Source organism: Lactuca serriola, chromosome 8, assembly GCF_051521515.1.
Source record: "Lactuca serriola cultivar US96UC23 chromosome 8, Lser_US96UC23_V15, whole genome shotgun sequence".
NCBI lineage: Eukaryota > Viridiplantae > Streptophyta > Magnoliopsida > Asterales > Asteraceae > Lactuca > Lactuca serriola.
In genome coordinates this window covers 157680179-157698943 of record NC_136415.1, presented here as the reverse complement: position 1 = coordinate 157698943, position 18765 = coordinate 157680179, and the positions used below count along the sequence as shown (strand labels likewise).

The 18765-nt window shown below is 37.0% G+C and overlaps 1 protein-coding gene across 4 annotated transcripts; it reads right to left on the bottom strand.

Moving 5' to 3' along the window:
* Positions 1-3722: 3722 nt before the first annotated feature.
* On the bottom strand, positions 3723-10656 carry LOC145066133 (ARM repeat superfamily protein). Of its 4 annotated transcripts, none has more exons than XM_079013316.1 (25): positions 10465-10656; positions 10189-10350; positions 9750-9859; positions 9448-9520; positions 9214-9275; positions 8978-9119; positions 8677-8895; positions 8525-8591; positions 8027-8426; positions 7626-7773; positions 7396-7556; positions 7172-7271; positions 6824-6898; positions 6600-6734; positions 6413-6502; positions 6140-6316; positions 5938-6042; positions 5692-5850; positions 5531-5575; positions 5242-5460; positions 5008-5114; positions 4870-4926; positions 4719-4779; positions 4288-4614; positions 3723-4115 (listed from the first exon to the last, which is right to left on the bottom strand). In XM_079013316.1, exons 2-24 carry the CDS (start codon positions 10327-10329, stop codon positions 4450-4452), a joined length of 3018 nt encoding a protein of 1005 aa, XP_078869442.1. In that variant the 5' UTR covers positions 10330-10350; positions 10465-10656; the 3' UTR covers positions 3723-4115; positions 4288-4449. The 4 variants fall into 4 exon arrangements, with proteins under 4 accessions (XP_078869442.1, XP_078869443.1, XP_078869444.1 ...); XM_079013317.1 differs by having other exon boundaries at positions 4288-4611; XM_079013318.1 differs by having other exon boundaries at positions 4719-4776.
* Positions 10657-18765: the final 8109 nt, after the last annotated feature.

The window sequence follows — 18765 nt, the reverse complement described above, 5'->3', positions numbered from 1 at the left end:
TCAACATTTTTCACTGGTACTTTTAATATGAAGTTTTTCAACTATACATGTTTTGAAATCATCATGCATATATTTACGGATCTTCACACTTTTATATAATAACAATGGTCTTTTCAGAAAATAAGGGATTTTCTGGGTTGTTTTCTTACAAACTACACAACACATTTTCATATCAAAACTGCTTATGAACTCACCAACATTCCATATGTTGACCGTTTTCAAAATAACTTGTATTCTCAGGTAACAGGTAAGCTGAGGAGTAGTACCAATTATGTTAGGGTGTTGTGCTTTTGAAAACTATCAAACAATTTATGTTATGGATTTGTAATGTTAAAACAATGTACTTGATGTGAACAATGTCAGTTGTAATATATTGATGCATAGTGATGTTTATGTTATGATTCATGTATATTCATTGTGATGATATTCAAATTTAGTCACGTGAGCCATCGGACGTTTCCGCCATCTGGTTCGGGGGTGTGACATATATATATATATATATATATATATATATATATATATATATATATATATATATATATATATATATATATATATATAGCTGCGATTTCTTTCATTTTCTTCACACCTCTCCTTCATATTCTTTCTGAATCTCTTTCTAGTTTTTACTCCTCACTTCTCGACCCCATCGGCGAAGCCATGCGGTTTCAGATAGCCAGTGAATAGAAGCCCCCAGATCAGAGTTCTTCTCGCATAATCCCCGGTTTTCATCAGAATACTCTGTAAGTTGAGTTACACTTATTTTATTCAATAGTAACTTATAATTATAGTCATATTCGTTATTATGAATCTATAATTAAGATTTATCAATGATTCCAAGTCATTATACTAATTGATCTACTTACGGGGATGATATATAGGCTAGATTTAGTAAGGTGTTTAAAGTGGGCTTTCCAAACAGTACACTCGGTATACCAAACGAACCTTACCTCCAATATGATCCTACATGGTTATTCCTTACTTGATAGATCTTGATGTAGAAATTGAGATTGTTAAGGAATCTAGACTATTAATATGTAGTCGCCAGAATTATGAAACTAGCCTAAGACTTAGTACTTTATACATTTAGGTCTTTGAGAAGTATTGAGGCGAAGCGCTGCCTCTAACTTTGAGTCGCCTACTTCTGTCAGGTGAGTACATAGTTACTTTCAACTTACACATAGATGCAAGTATTTTAAATACTTAAATGTTATGTGCGTTGTTTTTGTTGTGTTTAATATATTCATATTATATGATATGATTGCTACTTGATCTAATCGTATGTCATACTTAATTGGGTAGTAATAGGTTGTGTAAAAATAAAAATGAGAGGATGTGATAGGGTTGTGTAGGATAATAGTTGTGATAGGTTAGTAAGAGCTGTGTGAATTAATAAGTCGTGCCTTGTCATGTTTGTCCGAAGTACTATTGTATTGTCATGCATGTCGTGTTTGTCTAAAGTACTATTGCACTTTCATGCATACCCAAAATACCATCATATCGTCGTGACTAACCATCTAGGAAATATAGATGGTTGCGGACAAAGGTCCCTATAAATGATCCCTTTAGATCATAATAATAGGATTAGAAAGTAAGGATAACGGGAATGGGGTAATTGGGATATTTAAATGTTAAAGATTATACGATTAAAAGAATATAATATTGTGGGTTGAAAACCCTATGCGCTCACCAGGTTTCCTAACCTAACTCACTCGGTTTATTTGAATCGTAGGTAATTAAATAAAGATTCTTGGATAATGATGTATGTATCTGCTAAGAGATTCAAGGAGATATAGATCGTTAGTATATTGAGACATGGTAAGTCTCCATATATGCTTATGTTTCTTGTATCAGTTATGGCATCCCCAGCCTTAATAAATCAACGGAAACATTTCTTCAAAAATAATTTTACGGGACCAAATTTGCGTTAATGAATAAACTCTGTATTAAATAAGAATAAATAAAAAAGTTTTAAATTTGTCGTAAAAATGGGGATGTGACAGATAGTTTCTGGAGGAATGAGATTGTGTGTGGTTAGAGAAGATGGAGAAAGGGTTCCATGAGTAGAACAAGGTAAGATAGCTCTTTAAGAACTTAGAGATAATTCATGAGGGATTATAAGTAAGGAATCTGTGAGGGATTAAGATGCAAGGTTATGTCCGGATGGTTGTTCCCGGTAGAACTAGAGGTATGTTGTCCCCCTTTATGATAAATGAACCTATCATATGTGATTGGACTGGTTAGGACTAGATGAGAATAGAATGCTAAGGCACGAAAGGTTGAGGGTAGAGAGGTAAAAAGTAAGTATAGTATGAGAAAAGCATGTCAATAGTATGAGATTTGAGAAGAGCATGAAAAAGGTAAAGATAGAAAGAGAAATGAGTTTGAGAATAGGCAAAAATAGAGTATGAGATAAGTACGAGAAAATATGAGAAGACATAAGATGAGATAGAGCAAGAGTAGAAAAAAATGATGAGAAAGAACGAGAATAGAGCAGAGTACAAGAAGAATAGAACAAAAGGATAGAGTATGTAAGGGAAAAAAAGAGTAGATTAATGTGAAAATAGATAGAATAAGTCACCAAAAATGTGGTCTGATGTAATAGATATTTATCATGTTTTGCAGGTTCGGGTAGCAGTCATTCTATGTGAAAAGATAGTAGCACGAGGACTTGGACCAGAAGTAGCTTTTATTTCATTGTTGTTCATTTTTGGTTGAGATTAATGTAAACCTAAAACTAACCTAAGGATGTAACTTGTTTCAAGTTAGTAGAACTTTACATTTTGTAAGAAAAACTCTGATAGTTCCTTACATATATGTTTAGAAAATTCGGGTCGTTACACTTTCTCCTGGTCATCATCTTTTCATCCAATGTTTTCATATTCCTTCATCTAGTTTGCTAGTCAAGTAATCAGATCAACAACATAACATTAATCAATCCACATTTCCACCATATTTACCAACAAGATAGATTTATCAGAATATGTAATCATAATAGTATTCAATAACAAGATATGTAACTAGAAAATGTATACCACTAAAGTCTAAGAAAATCAAAAATGTATGTTATCAAAAAATGTAATCAGCAAAGGTTATCATCAAGATCGAACATCTACCATATGTATATATGTACGAAGCAGAAGCACGCCAACATGATCAAATAAGTTAGGGTTTTATTGGAACAAAAAAGGGTTTTTCAAACCAAAATAAGAGATTGAAACAATAACTTTCTTGCATGATCTTCAAATAAATGGTAAATAGAGCTAGATCAAAGCTCACCAAACTTTTTCGACAATTCCAAAAATGTCTCCTAGGATTTGCAAAGCGCCAAGATGTTCACTCCATAGCTAGTCTCTCACAATCACAAAGTCTCACACCATGACATACACACAGAAGCAAGCAAGTGGTAGTTTATTGTGTAGTTAACAAGCCAGAAGAGATTGTCTTGAAATAACCAAAGAAGCTTCAAGATTTGCTTTTGCTTGAGGAAGGTAACAATGAAGTGGGAAGTGGTCCAAATAAGGGCTTCATTATTATTGCGGGTGGAGCAACAATGATATGGAACATTGTCACATAACTTTCCTCAACATGTCACACTTTCACATAGGTTTGGTCGCCTAGTAATTGTTTCAAATCGACCAAAATGGCTTAATTGACATGCAACTAACAACTTAAATGGTATATTACACGCAAAAAAAATAATGACCAAATCGAACAAATGATAAAAGTTAATTGTGTTAGTGACATTTTCCTTAAAAAATCACATCAATCCCAAATTTCTCCGATATAAAATACAGCAAAACAAAGTTTTACAAATATTCAATGATGATGTCTCAAACATGATCTCTATCCTTACACAACCAACTCATTAGTAGTAATTTTTTAGTGAAACGTAACCCCACCAACCCGAAAAGTAAATATGGTGAGAGACCCTCATGCCTTTTAAAAAAACAGACATAAAAGACCACACTATTTACACTATTGCCATGTCATGCCATGTGTCCCATGAGCAGCACTCTTCAATTTTAACTCAAAAACAAAAACCCCAAACAAATCCACCCCCAAAAATCAAACCCCACAAGAATCTCTATTGTCCAAACAACACCCATCACCACCTGTCAAACAATAAAAAATAATTAATTTTAAAAACACAGCAACAAACTCTTTGCTTATACAAAGTTTTGGAATCCGATATAGTAAAGCTTAGTTATGGGTCCCACCAATATCAATTTATAGAATAAATTAATAAAATAGTATTTTAAAAAATATTAAGAAACAACACCTTACCCTATTCTTTTTTTTTTGTAGAGAAGAAAGGTGTGGGCATATATCTCCATCATGGTATTGTAGGAACGCCGCCCTACTTGGTAAAAAAATAAAAGAAAGAAAGAAAGGAAAAAAAAAATGGATATCGCACAAGAGAAAGGAAGAAAAAGACGAAAATGCCCTTTATGTCATTTTAAGAGCTTGTTTCAGTTGGGCTAATGCTGCAGGATGCATTCTAGCCATGGCAGTGTTGAAGGCATCCCCATGTAGACTGGCACATGTTTGGAGATTCTCCCTCACTGAATTCTCAAGTGACAACTGATTTATAGGGTCTGCAATTTTCATCTGCTAACATAACAACAAACAAACAAAAAAAACATGCTTCATTTTTGTACTTCAATTAAATTCATAAATACATATATGAAAAGAAAAGAGAATATAGATGTATTTACTTGTCTCCTCCTGAATTCTTTACTTGGGAATTGAGGTCTGCTAGAGCTCATACTATCACTGCTGCAATTTTACAAACAAATTGAAAATGATGATCAGAAGGGCATTTGTGTCTTTTGCAGAAACAAGAGTTGTAAGTTGTAAGGTTGTAACCTGGATTCATCTTCAGCTGTGTCTTCACTTCCACCCAATATGACACTTGTACATACACTGCCAGTGAAAATGTATTCAGTTTTTTTTTTTTTTTTTAAAAAAATCCACAAGTTATGAGTTATGTGATAATATAAGTACCTTAGTATTTGATCTAATTTATCAAGTACTTGAGGCAACCTTAATGTTAGAATTATAGAAAGCGCAAATCCAAATGTCTTTTTCTGAATATAATTTACATTGTCAACCTGTAATAATGCAAAACAAACAACAGATTCAGTGGAAGATGCTTTCCCCTCGATTGTAATGGTATAAAAGTTAAGGGCAAAATGGTAATTTTACATCCATCAATTGAAATACAGCAGCAGAACTAACCTTGTCAAGCCATACATCAACAAGACATAAAAGAATATTCTCCCCAACAGGGAAACCAGCATTCTGAAGCAACATCAAAAGTGAAGGCTCTGATCCTAATTGCCCTACAAAATTTGTATTTGTCACCAAAATTCTTGCAAGAATTGCAGCTGAAGATGCCTTTACAGCTGTACTTGTAGGCACTCGATCATCTCCAGTTAAGCATATCACCATCATTTTCTAACAAATCATCCAAACAAATTTTATTTTTTATAAATTTTTATAATATTACACAAAACAAAACAAATACCTGAAGGGTACTACTGATCAGCTGTGGCCCATCAGAAGGAGAACACTGTCAATACCAACACCTCTAACCATCAATCCAATGTCCAATCTTCTTTTTTTTTATAATTTTTATATTTGTTATGAAATATAAAAACAAAAACTGTTGAATTAAAATATATATACCTGAATTAAAACATCAATGACAGGTAGTATAGAAAGTAAGCCTTTATCATTCACATTTCCAACAACAAGATCAAAAAGCTTAGCAACACTTGAAGCATGCAAACTCAGAAATTCTGTCCCACCTAAAATTATGTAGCCTTCGATGATAGATGCAGCAACCTAAAACAAAAATTATTCCAATATTGTAACTAATCACAACCTTTCCAGGGGCATTTACGTCTTTTATCTTTTTATTTAAAGTGTTACCTTTAAGTGATCAAAACTTCTTTCCAGTATATCCACTAGAGATGGGAAGTATGCCAGGAGTTGTGGGACCATTGAAGGGGCATTGGAAATTGTAGCTTCCCATAGCTTGCATGAGTAATCAGTAATGTAATGTGTCACAAATTAGTTAACAGAAAAAAAATGAATTTTTTTTTTTTTTAAATTAAAGAGAAAAGTGAAATACCTGCATACTGTCTTCAAGAAGTTCATCTGGGCTATTAAGATTAAGTCCACTAACTAAAACAGGGAGTAGAACATTGTAGCACATAGGAGATTTGTACCCAAGTGCAACTACAAAGTTCTTCAGAGCATTTAGAAGCTGAATCTGTAGAAGGCTTTCACCAGAAGATTCCTCCCAAGACTTTAAATTTAAAAAGGAATTGTTTTCCAGTTAGACAAATTGATTCAACAATTTTACAATTTAAATGAAATGTTATGTAGTAATTGGATTAAATACCTTTTGAAAAAATTGAACCAATTCAAGAGCGTATGGGATGATGTCACCAACATAAGCAATCAACACAGAGATTGTGTTCAACACTTGAACCTGAAAGAAACAACAAATAACACCAAAAAGTTAGAAATGTAATTTGTATATGATAAAAGATTATATAGAAAGTTATAAAGTTATAAGGAATGTTTACCTTGGAATCAAACTCCTGAACATCCTCAATCAATTTAAAAGACAGTTTCCAACAAACTGGGAGGAGATCAGAAAATTCTTGCTGTGAAAAGGCAGAATCTTCAATATGGAAATATAATGAACGAGATGCTGCCAGCTGAAATATTTAAAAAAAAATGGAATCTTTTTATGATAAAAAAAATAGCAGTGGGCTTTATGGACTGAATTATAATTTATATTTTATACCCTGACACACAAGTCTCTGTCCTGTAGCAACCTGATGAGAGCACAATAGACTGGTCGTTTGGTGTCATCTTTAATCTGCAAAAACAAAATACAAAAAAGAAAATAATAAAATAAATAATATGACAAAGAATTACCAAACAAAAAAGAACTTTGTATTTTTTTGTGGACATTAAAGCGAGTTTGTACTTAGTTATGTCTATAGAAACGTAGTCGTTTGCATGAAAAAAGAATATAAGCTTTCATTAGTTTTAAGTTATGTGTAAGGAATAACTTAAATCAACAAAACTGGAATTGTATTATTTTAAAAAAATAATAATAAAAAAAAAATCAAGATCACAATAGCATTACCTCAGAAACCCATTGACCAAGAATAAGTGCAACTTTCCTATGTATAATCCGCATGTTGGGATGATCATTTGTGAGTTCCAATGATAAAGCATTGTCAAACCTACGAAAAATTCTAGATAATAAGTGAAGAAAAAACAAAGTATTTAATGGGAAAAAAGGAAACAAGATCTTAGTATCATATAGATAACAGATATAGAAAGTCTAGAAGGGTAAAAAAGTCACACCAATCCTTAAAGCTGAGATAATTAGACAGCTCATAATAAATATATGCAGCTGCACCATAAGCAGCATCTTTTAAAAGCAAGCCTGAAGTCATATCAGTTACTGAAGGAGGACAACCACTCATTGCCTCTTGAAGAATTGAAACAACAACAGGTCCTAACAGCTGGAAACAGAAAAAGAAATCAAAAATTGAAAAAAGAAAAGTAAATATTAATTAAAAATTTAAACCTACTTGGCTATGATTGTGAAACAAAACAATGTATAAAGCTTCAGCACATGGCCTTAGTTTCTCAGACCAAAGAACTGCATCCTGTTCATGGTGGAAAGACTCAGGGTTTTGATGCCACTCCTCCAAATCATTTGATGTTAATACAAAGTACCTGATAAAGAAAACATGAAATAGCAATGTATTTTCATTGATAGAAGTAAATGGATGACAATAAAGATATGTTTAATTGGATAGAATGGAATGATGAAGGAAAAAGGAATGGAATGAGATATTCCATTCCATCATGCAAAACAAACAGCTTTCTCTTTCATTCCAATGGAATTAAGTCAATGAATGAATGAACCATTCCATTCCTTCTCCAATTCCATCCTACAAAACAGTAAATAGGATAAATTTTCAACTACCTTCTTATCAATACATTACACAAGAGTACAACTCTTTCATTGGGCAAAAGAGACGAAAGTACCCCTGCAACAGCTCCAGAAATGTTTTTCTTTCTTTGCTCAAGGGTTACTACAGTATCATCTACCACACGTCCAGTCATGATTGGTTTGTATTCTTTGCATTCAAGAACAATTTTTGCCATTGACATGCATTGAATAAGAAACTGATCAAATGACATTATCTCTGGTTCAGGATCTGTTATTTTATTTAAACAGAAATCCATGACTAATGGGAGGACATTTTGGTCACCAAAAGAATACGGATGCCTTGTCTGAATTGCAATTAAAATCTTCATCACTTTCGTGCAAGCCCTTTTTATAAATTCAAAAAGTTTCAAATGGTGTTCCCCAAAAGATGAATCTGTGAAATAAGATTATAGGATCAGAACTTATGGAATTTTGTTTCCCAAATGGAACTAGTGGGAGGGCATTTTGGTCAATAATGATATTGATACTCACAGTATGGAAGGAGAGATTGGATTGCTTTTAACAGCAAAGGACAGACCTCCTTGACTGGTCGAACCTCCTACAAGAAACACAAGTTATTGTTATTGTTAAGTTAAATAAATTCCTAGAGGGAATATGTGAAAAGACGATAATACCCTTTGTACCTGTAAAGATTTTTCATCGCTTGGAAACCCTGAAACTATCAACTGACGGATTATCTTTGAGCACAGAAACCATCTTTCACATGTTAAATAAAGTTCATCTTGATGATTTTCAGAAGCATTTGAGTTTGTGATTTGAGTAAGGGAAGAGAAGCCATTTAGTATGGTCTTCATATCAGTTTGCCAAAGATGCCAGCTGTACTCAAAAAACTGGGATGTTATCTGCCAAAACAAAATTAATGTAAGATTACACATTAAAAGGTTATATAAAGTTGTTAACTTTTCTTTTCCACAATTAATTTACCTCAGCAAAGTTCTTTTGATCTGATGCAAGACGTTTGGTGGATAACTCCTTCAATGTTCGGAAAAGAATCATAAAGATTCTATGTGAAGTAAGAACATCTGATGATTGAAGTTGTTGGGCTAAAACAGAAAAGAGCTCAGGCCTGAAAGCAAGTAAATATGAAGTCAAATATTTATGGCTATAAAATCAATTTAATATAGTTGGAAAAGTGACTGTGGATCATATAGAAAGCATACCATTCTTTAGGATAGTCAATGCGAGCTATTTTGGAGATTAGAACAGCCAAGGTAAGAGAAATCTGTATTTTGGAGATTAAATGAGAATGCAGAGAAGAGATTTTAGAAGTCAGAATAAAATAAAGGGTTTGTAAGATTAGTTGAAAATATCCATAAAGGTGATCAAAGGTGATTCAACTAGATAAGTTGCTGAAAATAAGATGCAAACTGGTCAATGACAAATTTAGGTCCCACCTGATAGTTCTCCTCTCTCAAGTGAGACAACAACTTTTGCCTCAAATGTGACTTCTCCTCATTGGTAATACCCCTGAAATTATTTGTTCTACATTAAGATTTACAGCAGAAGTAATCCTCAGAGAAAACCAAGAATGTTGGTAAATAATGGAAAAGAGAAAATCATGTTGGTAAATCAAGAAAGTGACATATGCAAGCAATGTATTACTATCAAAGTATCAAACTATCAATGCCTACTACATACAATTTCATATCATCAATATCAATCACAAAACAATTTAGCTACAGCTAGATAAACTTACGATGAGTCACGCTTGTTTCTCCAGTAGCGGTTGATACTGTTCTTGAAATACAATGATGCCATTAAACGAACATCAGTCTGAGATGCCAAGTCCTTTGCAGTTATCACTTCCTGCACCATAAATTATATCATGAAGTGGCATATGTTTGAGCATTTGGATATTGTTAAGATATATTCAGCAGACATGTATGGAATGCATAAATTAATTTGTAACATATGATTGTTCTTAAATCTAGTTAGCATTTGGATTTTGATATGTACAAGTACAACTGCTATTCTAGACCACAGAATCTGTAATGCTCGCATTTCCTGATAACATTTCTGATAAGAAAGTTTCGAGAATCGAGAATGCTGATTAAACTTACAGAATGTAAACCATCAATGATATCTCAAACCCTAGAAATTAAAAAATAAATAAATAAAACATTCGTTTACCATACCATTAGACAAGAACAGAACCCCGGCATGTTCTCGGACTGCGCAAGCGTCGATTCAGCAGGCTTCCGCAAGGCTACATCGCCGCTAAGTGAATTGGAAAGCAGTGAATACATCGCAGGTAAGTCGGAGACTGAGAGTGCCATCCCAGCAGATTTTAGAGATTTCTAGATAAAAAGTAAACAGACAGAAGATGAATCCATTAGACGCGACAAAGATCAATGAACAAGATGCTCATTGGAGAAAAACCACTGGTGATTTTGAGGGACAGAAATGATTACCTCTAGGGTTTATGTTGGATTTTAACAAACACAGAATCGATTTTGTTGGAACAATTGGGAATAATTTTGAGTGAATTGTTGCTGACAACTACGAGCAGCAAAATTTGGGGTTTGAGAGTGAGAGGGCATATGAATAATGTGATGATATCTTTGTGTTTCTGGCCCTTCTCACCATTTGTAGAGGTTTTTGATTTTCTCTTCTTCTTTGAATCTAATGACATATCATTTATTTAAAAGGAAATATTAATTACGAAAAACAAAACATCAATAATTATGTTGTTTCTATCTAAAAATATATAACAATCAAGATATGACATGTTTTACTTGTGGAAGTATTTTCATTCATATTTACCAATTACCAATTACATAATCACGATTAGTGAAAAATATTTTAGGATTATTGATCTAGGTTCGTAGTTTTTTCTTAGTTTTGTAATGTTATATGATACTTAAAACTATTAATTATCAATTAAATGTTTCTATTAAACTATATATCCATGTAAAGTTTTGTATGAAATTGGAAGGCAAGAAAAAGTTGTATGTTATAATTTTAAGTTTGTTTATTTTGTGCATTGTTCTTATTCTTCCATTTATGCTATGATAAGATTATTAAAGACTTAATATGCTAGATAATGTATATAAGTATCTTATATAGTTATTTTAATGGTAAAAAATATATAAAAAAATCATTCATTAGAATATCATGAGGTAGTATATTAGTCAAATCATATTTTTCGAGACTTTTAACCGGTACACTACACGTGTTTCAAAAATATAAATGCGGACTTACAAGTCACAAGAAACCTTAATTTGACATAAAGCATGATGATAAACACTAGTAAGCTCAATTTATTCTTCGAGAACTTTATTTAGATAGATTATTGGTCGTCATTTAATAGAACTCAACAAGGATTCGTAAGATATCTTTTTTCCTCATGGTTATTACTATTTTGGTCATTTCTAAAGTACCATTTAATCATGCAAACGTGTCGTCATAAATTATTATCATTAAAGAGTCGTAAGGGGCCTATCTTTGTCTATATATGGGTTTGGAGCTTATATATTTAATTAAGTGTCTAATATTTGCAATGTGATTCTTAGCATCCTTCGAATTGTTGGTCATTTATAATGATCATTATTCAATTTTGTTTGAATACAATAACACATGGGTATGTCGTTCTCTAGTTGATATCGATTGTTGATTTGTTGGTGCTCTGCCTACCCTTCTTGTCATTACTCTGTGTGTTTAATATAAAGATTGAATTTATTGTTGATCTTGATTCAATTTTGTTTACATAGATGAATAACACATGGTGTAACAACCCAATTTTCACGCCCAAAAATTTCATTTAAATTAAGTGGTTTGTAAAACATTTGTAGTAAAACATCATCCGATCATATCATTTCATAAAACATATCTCGTGTCTGAAAACCCAAAGCATGAGAATAATAATATTGTCAGAGTACAATCCTAGAACATCTCATAATGCGGAAAACCAATGTGTGTATGATGTGCCGCTACCGCATCAGCTCATTCCCCTTCGCTGAAGAGGTACCTGAAACCAAAACTGAAAACTGTAAGCACGAAGCTTAGTGAGTTCCCCCATTGTAACACATACCATACAATCACATCACATACATACTGCCAGGTATTTTTGGGGTGCCCGACCTACCCGGTACGGCCATTCTGGGGTGCCGACCTACCCGTACGGCCATTCTGGGGTGTCGTCCTACCCGTGTCAAGTCATTATGGGGCGCTGACCTACCCATGTCGAGCCATTCTGGGGTGCTGACTACCCTTCAGTCCTAACAACCGAACCTCGGGGACTATTTCACTCCCTACTACTACTATCACATATATCATAGCATAATCTATTGTCAGACATATCTGGGGGTGTCTGACCTACCCTTCGGTCCTAACAACCGAATCTCGGGGACTCTTCCCCCTCCTACTACCTCTATTTCATGTAACATATCATGCTAGCAGCTAAACATGTCATAACATACTGTTAGGCATATCTGGGGTGCCTAACCTGCCCTTCGGTCCTAACAACCGAACTCTATCACTATCACATACCATATCACGCTAGCATATAACATATCAGGTAGTAACAACACAGATGAATATCACAAAGACAAACATCTAACATACGATCCCTATTGGTGGGCCGGCATTGTGGCCGTAGACCCACCGCTACTGGAAGGTAACTCACCTCGTAGTAGCTGCTGAACTGTGCGGGAATCCTCTGACTGCTGCCGCTGCTGCTCCAGAAATCCTCCGGCTATAATTCCCACAAAACAATAGTCAGAAACTGACATCTACTCTTAGGGTAAAATGACCATTTTACCCCTGACCAATTCAAAGTCAAAGTCAACTTCTAGTTGACCTGACTCGCCGAGTTGGCTCGCCGACTCGCCAAGTCCCTATTCTTCCATTAGACCTCAAACCCGTCTCTACTCGTCGAGTTAGGCGATGACTCGACGAGTTTTCCTTCTAAATGATCATCGACTGAATCCTCATCCGACTCGTCGAGTTATATGAACAACTCGTCGAGTTCATCATCAACTGATACACAGGTCCTGTCCTTGACTCGCCGAGTTGTATGAACAACTCGTCGAGTTCATCTTCATCCTTAAGAAGATTGCCTTGGACTCGCCGAGTCTGTTCATGCACTCGCCGAGTCCCATGAATTTCCAGAACAATGGCGTAGTCCAGAACATTGGGTCACCCCTTGGAACCCCCTTAAAACCTTTCCACACTCAACTGGGTCCTTATGACCCTCAACTGATATGGGACAGAACCTTGGACTCGCCGAGTCCAAGAACGGACTCGTCGAGTTAGTCACAACCACTCACTGAATCTTCAATTTCTGATGTACAACCCTTGATCAAAATGTAGATCTAAGCTTCTACAATCGATCTAGCATGTAAAGTTACAACCTTTACGTGCTTGCATGAGACTTTAAGCTCAAAAGGTCCTAAAACAAGCTCTCACAATGCATGGGGCCTTCCTTGAGTGCAAAAGCCACTCCTTTCTGCCTTGTAACCCTTCTAAGGACCTAGATCCGAAACATCAACCTCAAACCATGCTTGCAATCATGGTTGGTGACCAAAATGGCTTAGAAAAGCCCTAAAACTCCACAAAATGGGATCTATCAAAAGAGCAAGCAAGGTATAGACTTTATACCTTATCATGGTTGGTGACCAAAATGGCTTAGAAAAGCCCTAAAACTCCACAAAATGGGATCTATCAAAAGAGCAAGCAAGGTATAGACTTTATACCTTCTGAAGTCTGCAAATGGTGCTCAAAACCGAATCCTTATTAGCCTCCTCTTGATCCTTCGAGCTTTTCCTTCCCTCCTTGGATCACAAAAGCACCAAAATCACTCTAAATCAATGTTTTAAAACCCGGGTCGACCCGATCGGTTCAACCGGTTGGACCGTGACCCGGGGTAGAAGGCGGGTCAATTGAAACCGGTTTTTTGTAAAAATGTGAACCGGATCGAACCGGCCGGGTTTCCCCTAAACCGCGGTTCGACCACTTATGTTGAACCGGTTAAACCGGGTTGACCCGTTTCAATAGAGTTTGGATAGTTGGATACAAGTAGCAAACGCCAAAACAACGAGCCGTTTGCGGTTTCTTCAATGTTTTTCAATGTTTGAACTTTGTGGACATCAAATTATTAGTTTTATATGTTTATGCATTATGCATGAAAGTAAAAATATATAGAAATAGAAAAAGACCATAAACCGGGTTGACCCAGCGGTTCAACCGGTTGAACCGGTTGACCCGTGAATCGGTCATCACACCGGGTCAACTAAAAACCCGGGTTTTAAAACATTGCTCTAAATGCCTTAGATTGCTTCAATAACAGCTAGGGTTTGCTATGGGGGTCTTCTGGGAGCAAATGGGACTAAGGAGGCCGAGTTAAGGTGTTTAAATAGGGTGCAAACCCTCGGACTAGGGTTTTTGCCTAAACAGGGTCTACTCGCCGAGTCCGGGACTCGACTCGCCGAGTCCACAACTTAAAATCCACGCCTCGTCCCGCTTCTACTCGGCGAGTTGGTCCTTCAACTCGTCGAGTCCAAGACCAAATGCAAAATATTTAAAGATTAAATAAAAAGAACACGTACCAAGAACCAGGTGCTACACATGGGTATGTCGTTCCCTATTTGATATTGATTTGTTGATTTGTTGGTACTCCGCCTCCCCCTTTCGCTGTTATTCTATGTGTTTAATATAAAGGTTAACATAGAAAAGATAAAACATACAAACCAAAAATTAAAATCTGCAATACTACAAGATAACGATCGCAAGCAACATTAAGGGTTAATATATTCTTTGTAATCAAAGAGCAATAAGCAATGGCAAATTAGAGGCTATGACATCTTCAAGATCTGCCCAATAACAATGTATAAGTGGCTTATGTAAGGTTGAACCTTATAATATGGTGAGTGTTAAACGGACTTCATGTTGATCATCGGACTGTTGGATTAAGGTGTCTAAGCCAATAACTAAATTGGTATATTCTTGAATTAGAAGCAAAGTCTTTTTGGGGTTACCCTCTAACTAGTATTTTTGATAGAATGACTTTTGAATGAAGATGTTGATTTGTTAATTTATTATATGATTAATAAATTAATTAGAAATTGAAATAAATAATTTATTAAATATTATATGATTACTATATTAGTTGGAAATGGTAATAATTACTTTTGAATTAATTAGAAATTAATTGGAATTGATTTTGTGATTAATTAGAATTAATTGGAAGTATAGGGACTAAGATGTAATTTCTCAACAGTTGAACAAAATAGGATTTCTAAAACCTTCTGGATAGGGCCGAATTTTGGGTTATCTTTTATTGTTTTAGGATAATCTTATTGGACAATGATACTAGATAATTATTGTAACGTCACAAAATTTAATACTAAAAATTTCAATTTTTAAATTAATAAAACCATTATCCAAACGACATCATAGAAACCATGGTGAATCAAAGTGTATCAATAATATCCAAGTACATCACATCAGAGTAATATAAAAATATGGAACGATGTGGTGTGTGCACCGTAATCATCCCGGGCTCTTCCCTTTCGAACTGGAAGTACTTGAAACATAAACTGAAAAATCGTAAACACAAAGCTTAGTGAATTCCCCAAAATACCACATACCATACATATTAAACATATAATGGGCCCCGCCGGCATCGAGCCTCTCTCGGAATAGATCTGTCAATCATCAGGCCCTGACTGGGATCGGGCCCCGTCCTGTATACATATAAACATATAATCATATAACACATGCAAGAATCACAAAGATAAATAGTATACAGGATAGTCATCAAGGCCCGCCCGGTAAACATATAAACACATAACACATGCATGAGTCACGCAGACAACTAGCATCCTAAAAATAACAAACCATGGGTCGGTATTAGTGCCTTCGACCCACTAAACACAATTGTAACACCCTGTTTCGAGTCGTTTCATAACTGCTACTTGGGAAAGAGAGGTTTACACCCATTCAGAATAACTGCCTAGCATATCTGGGTGTTGGCCTCCCCTTCGGTATCTTTCAACCGGATAACTGCCTAGCATATATGGGTATTGGGCTCCCCTTCGGTCTGTTTCAACCAGATAACGGGGACTATTTCACCCCTACCACTACCACATAATAACAAAGTATAACATACATAAATATACTGTCAGGCATATTTGGGTGCCCCGACCTACCCTTCGGTATCTTTCAACCGGTATCCGAGAGTTGACCTCCCCTTCGGTATTCTTCAACCAGTAACCGGGGACTATTTCACCCCTACCGCTACCACATAATAACGTAACATAATGTACTGCTAGGCATGCATGGGTTCTGACGACCCCTTCGGTATCTTTCAACCGGTATTCGGGGACTATTTCACCCCTACTACTAATAACATGTATCACAGAGCATCCTAGCACACAAACATAACAGATAATGGCATACCAGATAATTATCACAAAGACAATCATCTAACAAACAACTCTTACTAGTGGGCTGACATTGTGGCCTTAGACCCACTTCTACTGGAAGGTAACTCACCTCACACTGCTGAAGTCCCGCAAACACAACCCCAACTGCTGGATGACAAATTCCTAAACTGTCAAGTCAAAACCTCACCCAATTAATAATTGGGTCTCAACACATAACCATAAGTTCTTGGAGTAACAGGCTACATTACCCCATCTTGGCTTGATTCAAGCCTAAGGCCCAATCAAAAGGCCTAAAAGTCAAACTAGGAATCAAAGCCCAACATATGGCCCAATTTTCCAAATTGGGCCTAAACCTTTACATAGTCTTATTCTAAGGCCCAACCATTTAGTCCAGTCCAAACATTTGACATTTCTAATGGCCCAATATCTCATAATCATAAAGGCCCAATTATGACCCATATATGGTCTAATTTTCCAAATTGGGCCAAAACCCTCACATGGGCCTTACCCTATGATGGTGTGCCTAGGGCAGCACAGCAGAGCCGCGTCCAAGCCCTAGAGTCGGGCACACCAGCCAGGCCCAACCCAGCAGGCTCAGCCCCCGCTGGCGCTCCCGAGAGCGAAACGCCCAGGCGGAAGGCTCGCGCCCGCCAAGCGACGCTCCTTGCTCCAAGACAAAAGGTACAATTAGGAGACAAACAGTAGGATCAGAGCATTACTGCCGGAGCCAATGAGAGCGCTCTTGTGGTTGAGGGCGCACGACCCTCCAATCAGCGCCTCTGATCCTGTCTCCCCAAAAAGCGATCTTGTCTGGTACGGACCAGGCAGGAGCGCTAGGTATAAAAGGATGCATTCTCAGACTAGCGAGGTAAGTTCTCCGGCCCTTCTAGAGAATGCATACACACACCCTAAATCATCTCCTAACTTGACCGTCGAAGCGTTCTTCCGGGAGCCCCTCTAGAAAGCGGCTGACGACCCTTGTTCTCTGTGATCTTGCAGTGGTAACCAAATAACCAAGAAGAGTTCAGCCGTGAAGCAGAAGCAAGGTATTATAGGGGACGAGGTCCCATCATTTGGCGCCATCCGTTTGTGAGACAAAGAACACAAGCAAAAAGCACGAAAACAAACAACAATGGCGTCCAACGGTAGCGAGAGACAACCAACTAGTCTCATACGTCCCATGACGACGTTAGACGAAACACCACCGCCTACAACGACCAACAGGGCCGTTTTGGGCAAAGGAAGTTCTACAATAGCCGCCGGAAATGTTTCACAACCGTCATTTCCTCGGCAAGAAACAACTCCGGTGGAGCTACTCCCGTCTACACAGCTTCAGATGCCGCCGTTCTTCGCGCCGCCGTTGCAACACGCACAAGCAATCCACTCAACAACACCCCCGTCGAGCCACATTTTCAACATTTCACCATAGTTTGCAACACCATCGCCATTTCAGATGACGGGTGGACAGAGTTCCATAACCCTATTACCACTATTGGCGCAAACCATGATGAACCACTCACCACCCATTTACTCGACGGCCGGTACATGGACCGGACCGACTATCCCTGCCAACAACAACCTGCAACAACCGGTAATCATCAGCCCCGCTACATCCATACACCCTTTCTCCACTAGTTATCCCCTCCAGTTACCATTCCAGCCATACCCCTTTTATGGACCAAGTCCGGGCTACCTCACGCCACCGCCGCATGGTATGAACTCCCAATACCAGCAGGGGATATCGACTATCCCAGGACAAGATGGTTTTTCCCGAAGCGTAACGTCTCCGTTCGTCAAAGAGCTGTTGGATTATGAGATACCAAATACCGCAAAGCTCCCAACACTCAAAACGTATGATGGAACCACCAACCCGGACAGTCACATCGACACATATGAATGGACGATGACGTCGCTAAAGCTTAACAAGAAGTTCTAGTGCACATACTTCCAGACGACACTCGAGGGCAACGCCGACACGTGGTTCAAAACGTTACAGCCGGGCAGCATTTCACACTTTGCTCAACTCAAGTACCTTTTCCTCACCAACTTCATGCAGTTACGCAAATACAAGGGCGACTCTCATTCCATTATAGGCTGTAAACAAAGAGAGGGGGAAACTGTGCGAGAATACTTTACAAGATTCACAAATGCCACGCTGGATGTACCAGGGCATGACGAAGGCCTTATAGCCGGAGCCTTCACATGGGGACTCCTGCCAAGCCCCTTGTCACAAAAACTCATGGGAAAGAAGCCCTTAACATGAGCCGAGTTGAAAGAAAGGGTAGAGCGATACCTACGGCAGGAGGATGGTGAAGCAGCTAAGCAAGC

Bases quoted from the DNA above. Each gene is read 5' to 3' on its own strand.
- LOC145066133 (XM_079013316.1), bottom strand. From the start codon at position 10,329: ATGGCACTCTCAGTCTCCGACTTACCTGCGATGTATTCACTGCTTTCC. The intron at 8,896-8,977 runs GTAAATTAATTG...TTGTTTTGGCAG, and splicing joins ATCAAAAGAACTTTGCTGAG to ATAACATCCCAGTTTTTTGA. The intron at 6,899-7,171 runs GTAATGCTATTG...TTGTTTTTGCAG, and splicing joins TTGGTCAATGGGTTTCTGAG to ATTAAAGATGACACCAAACG.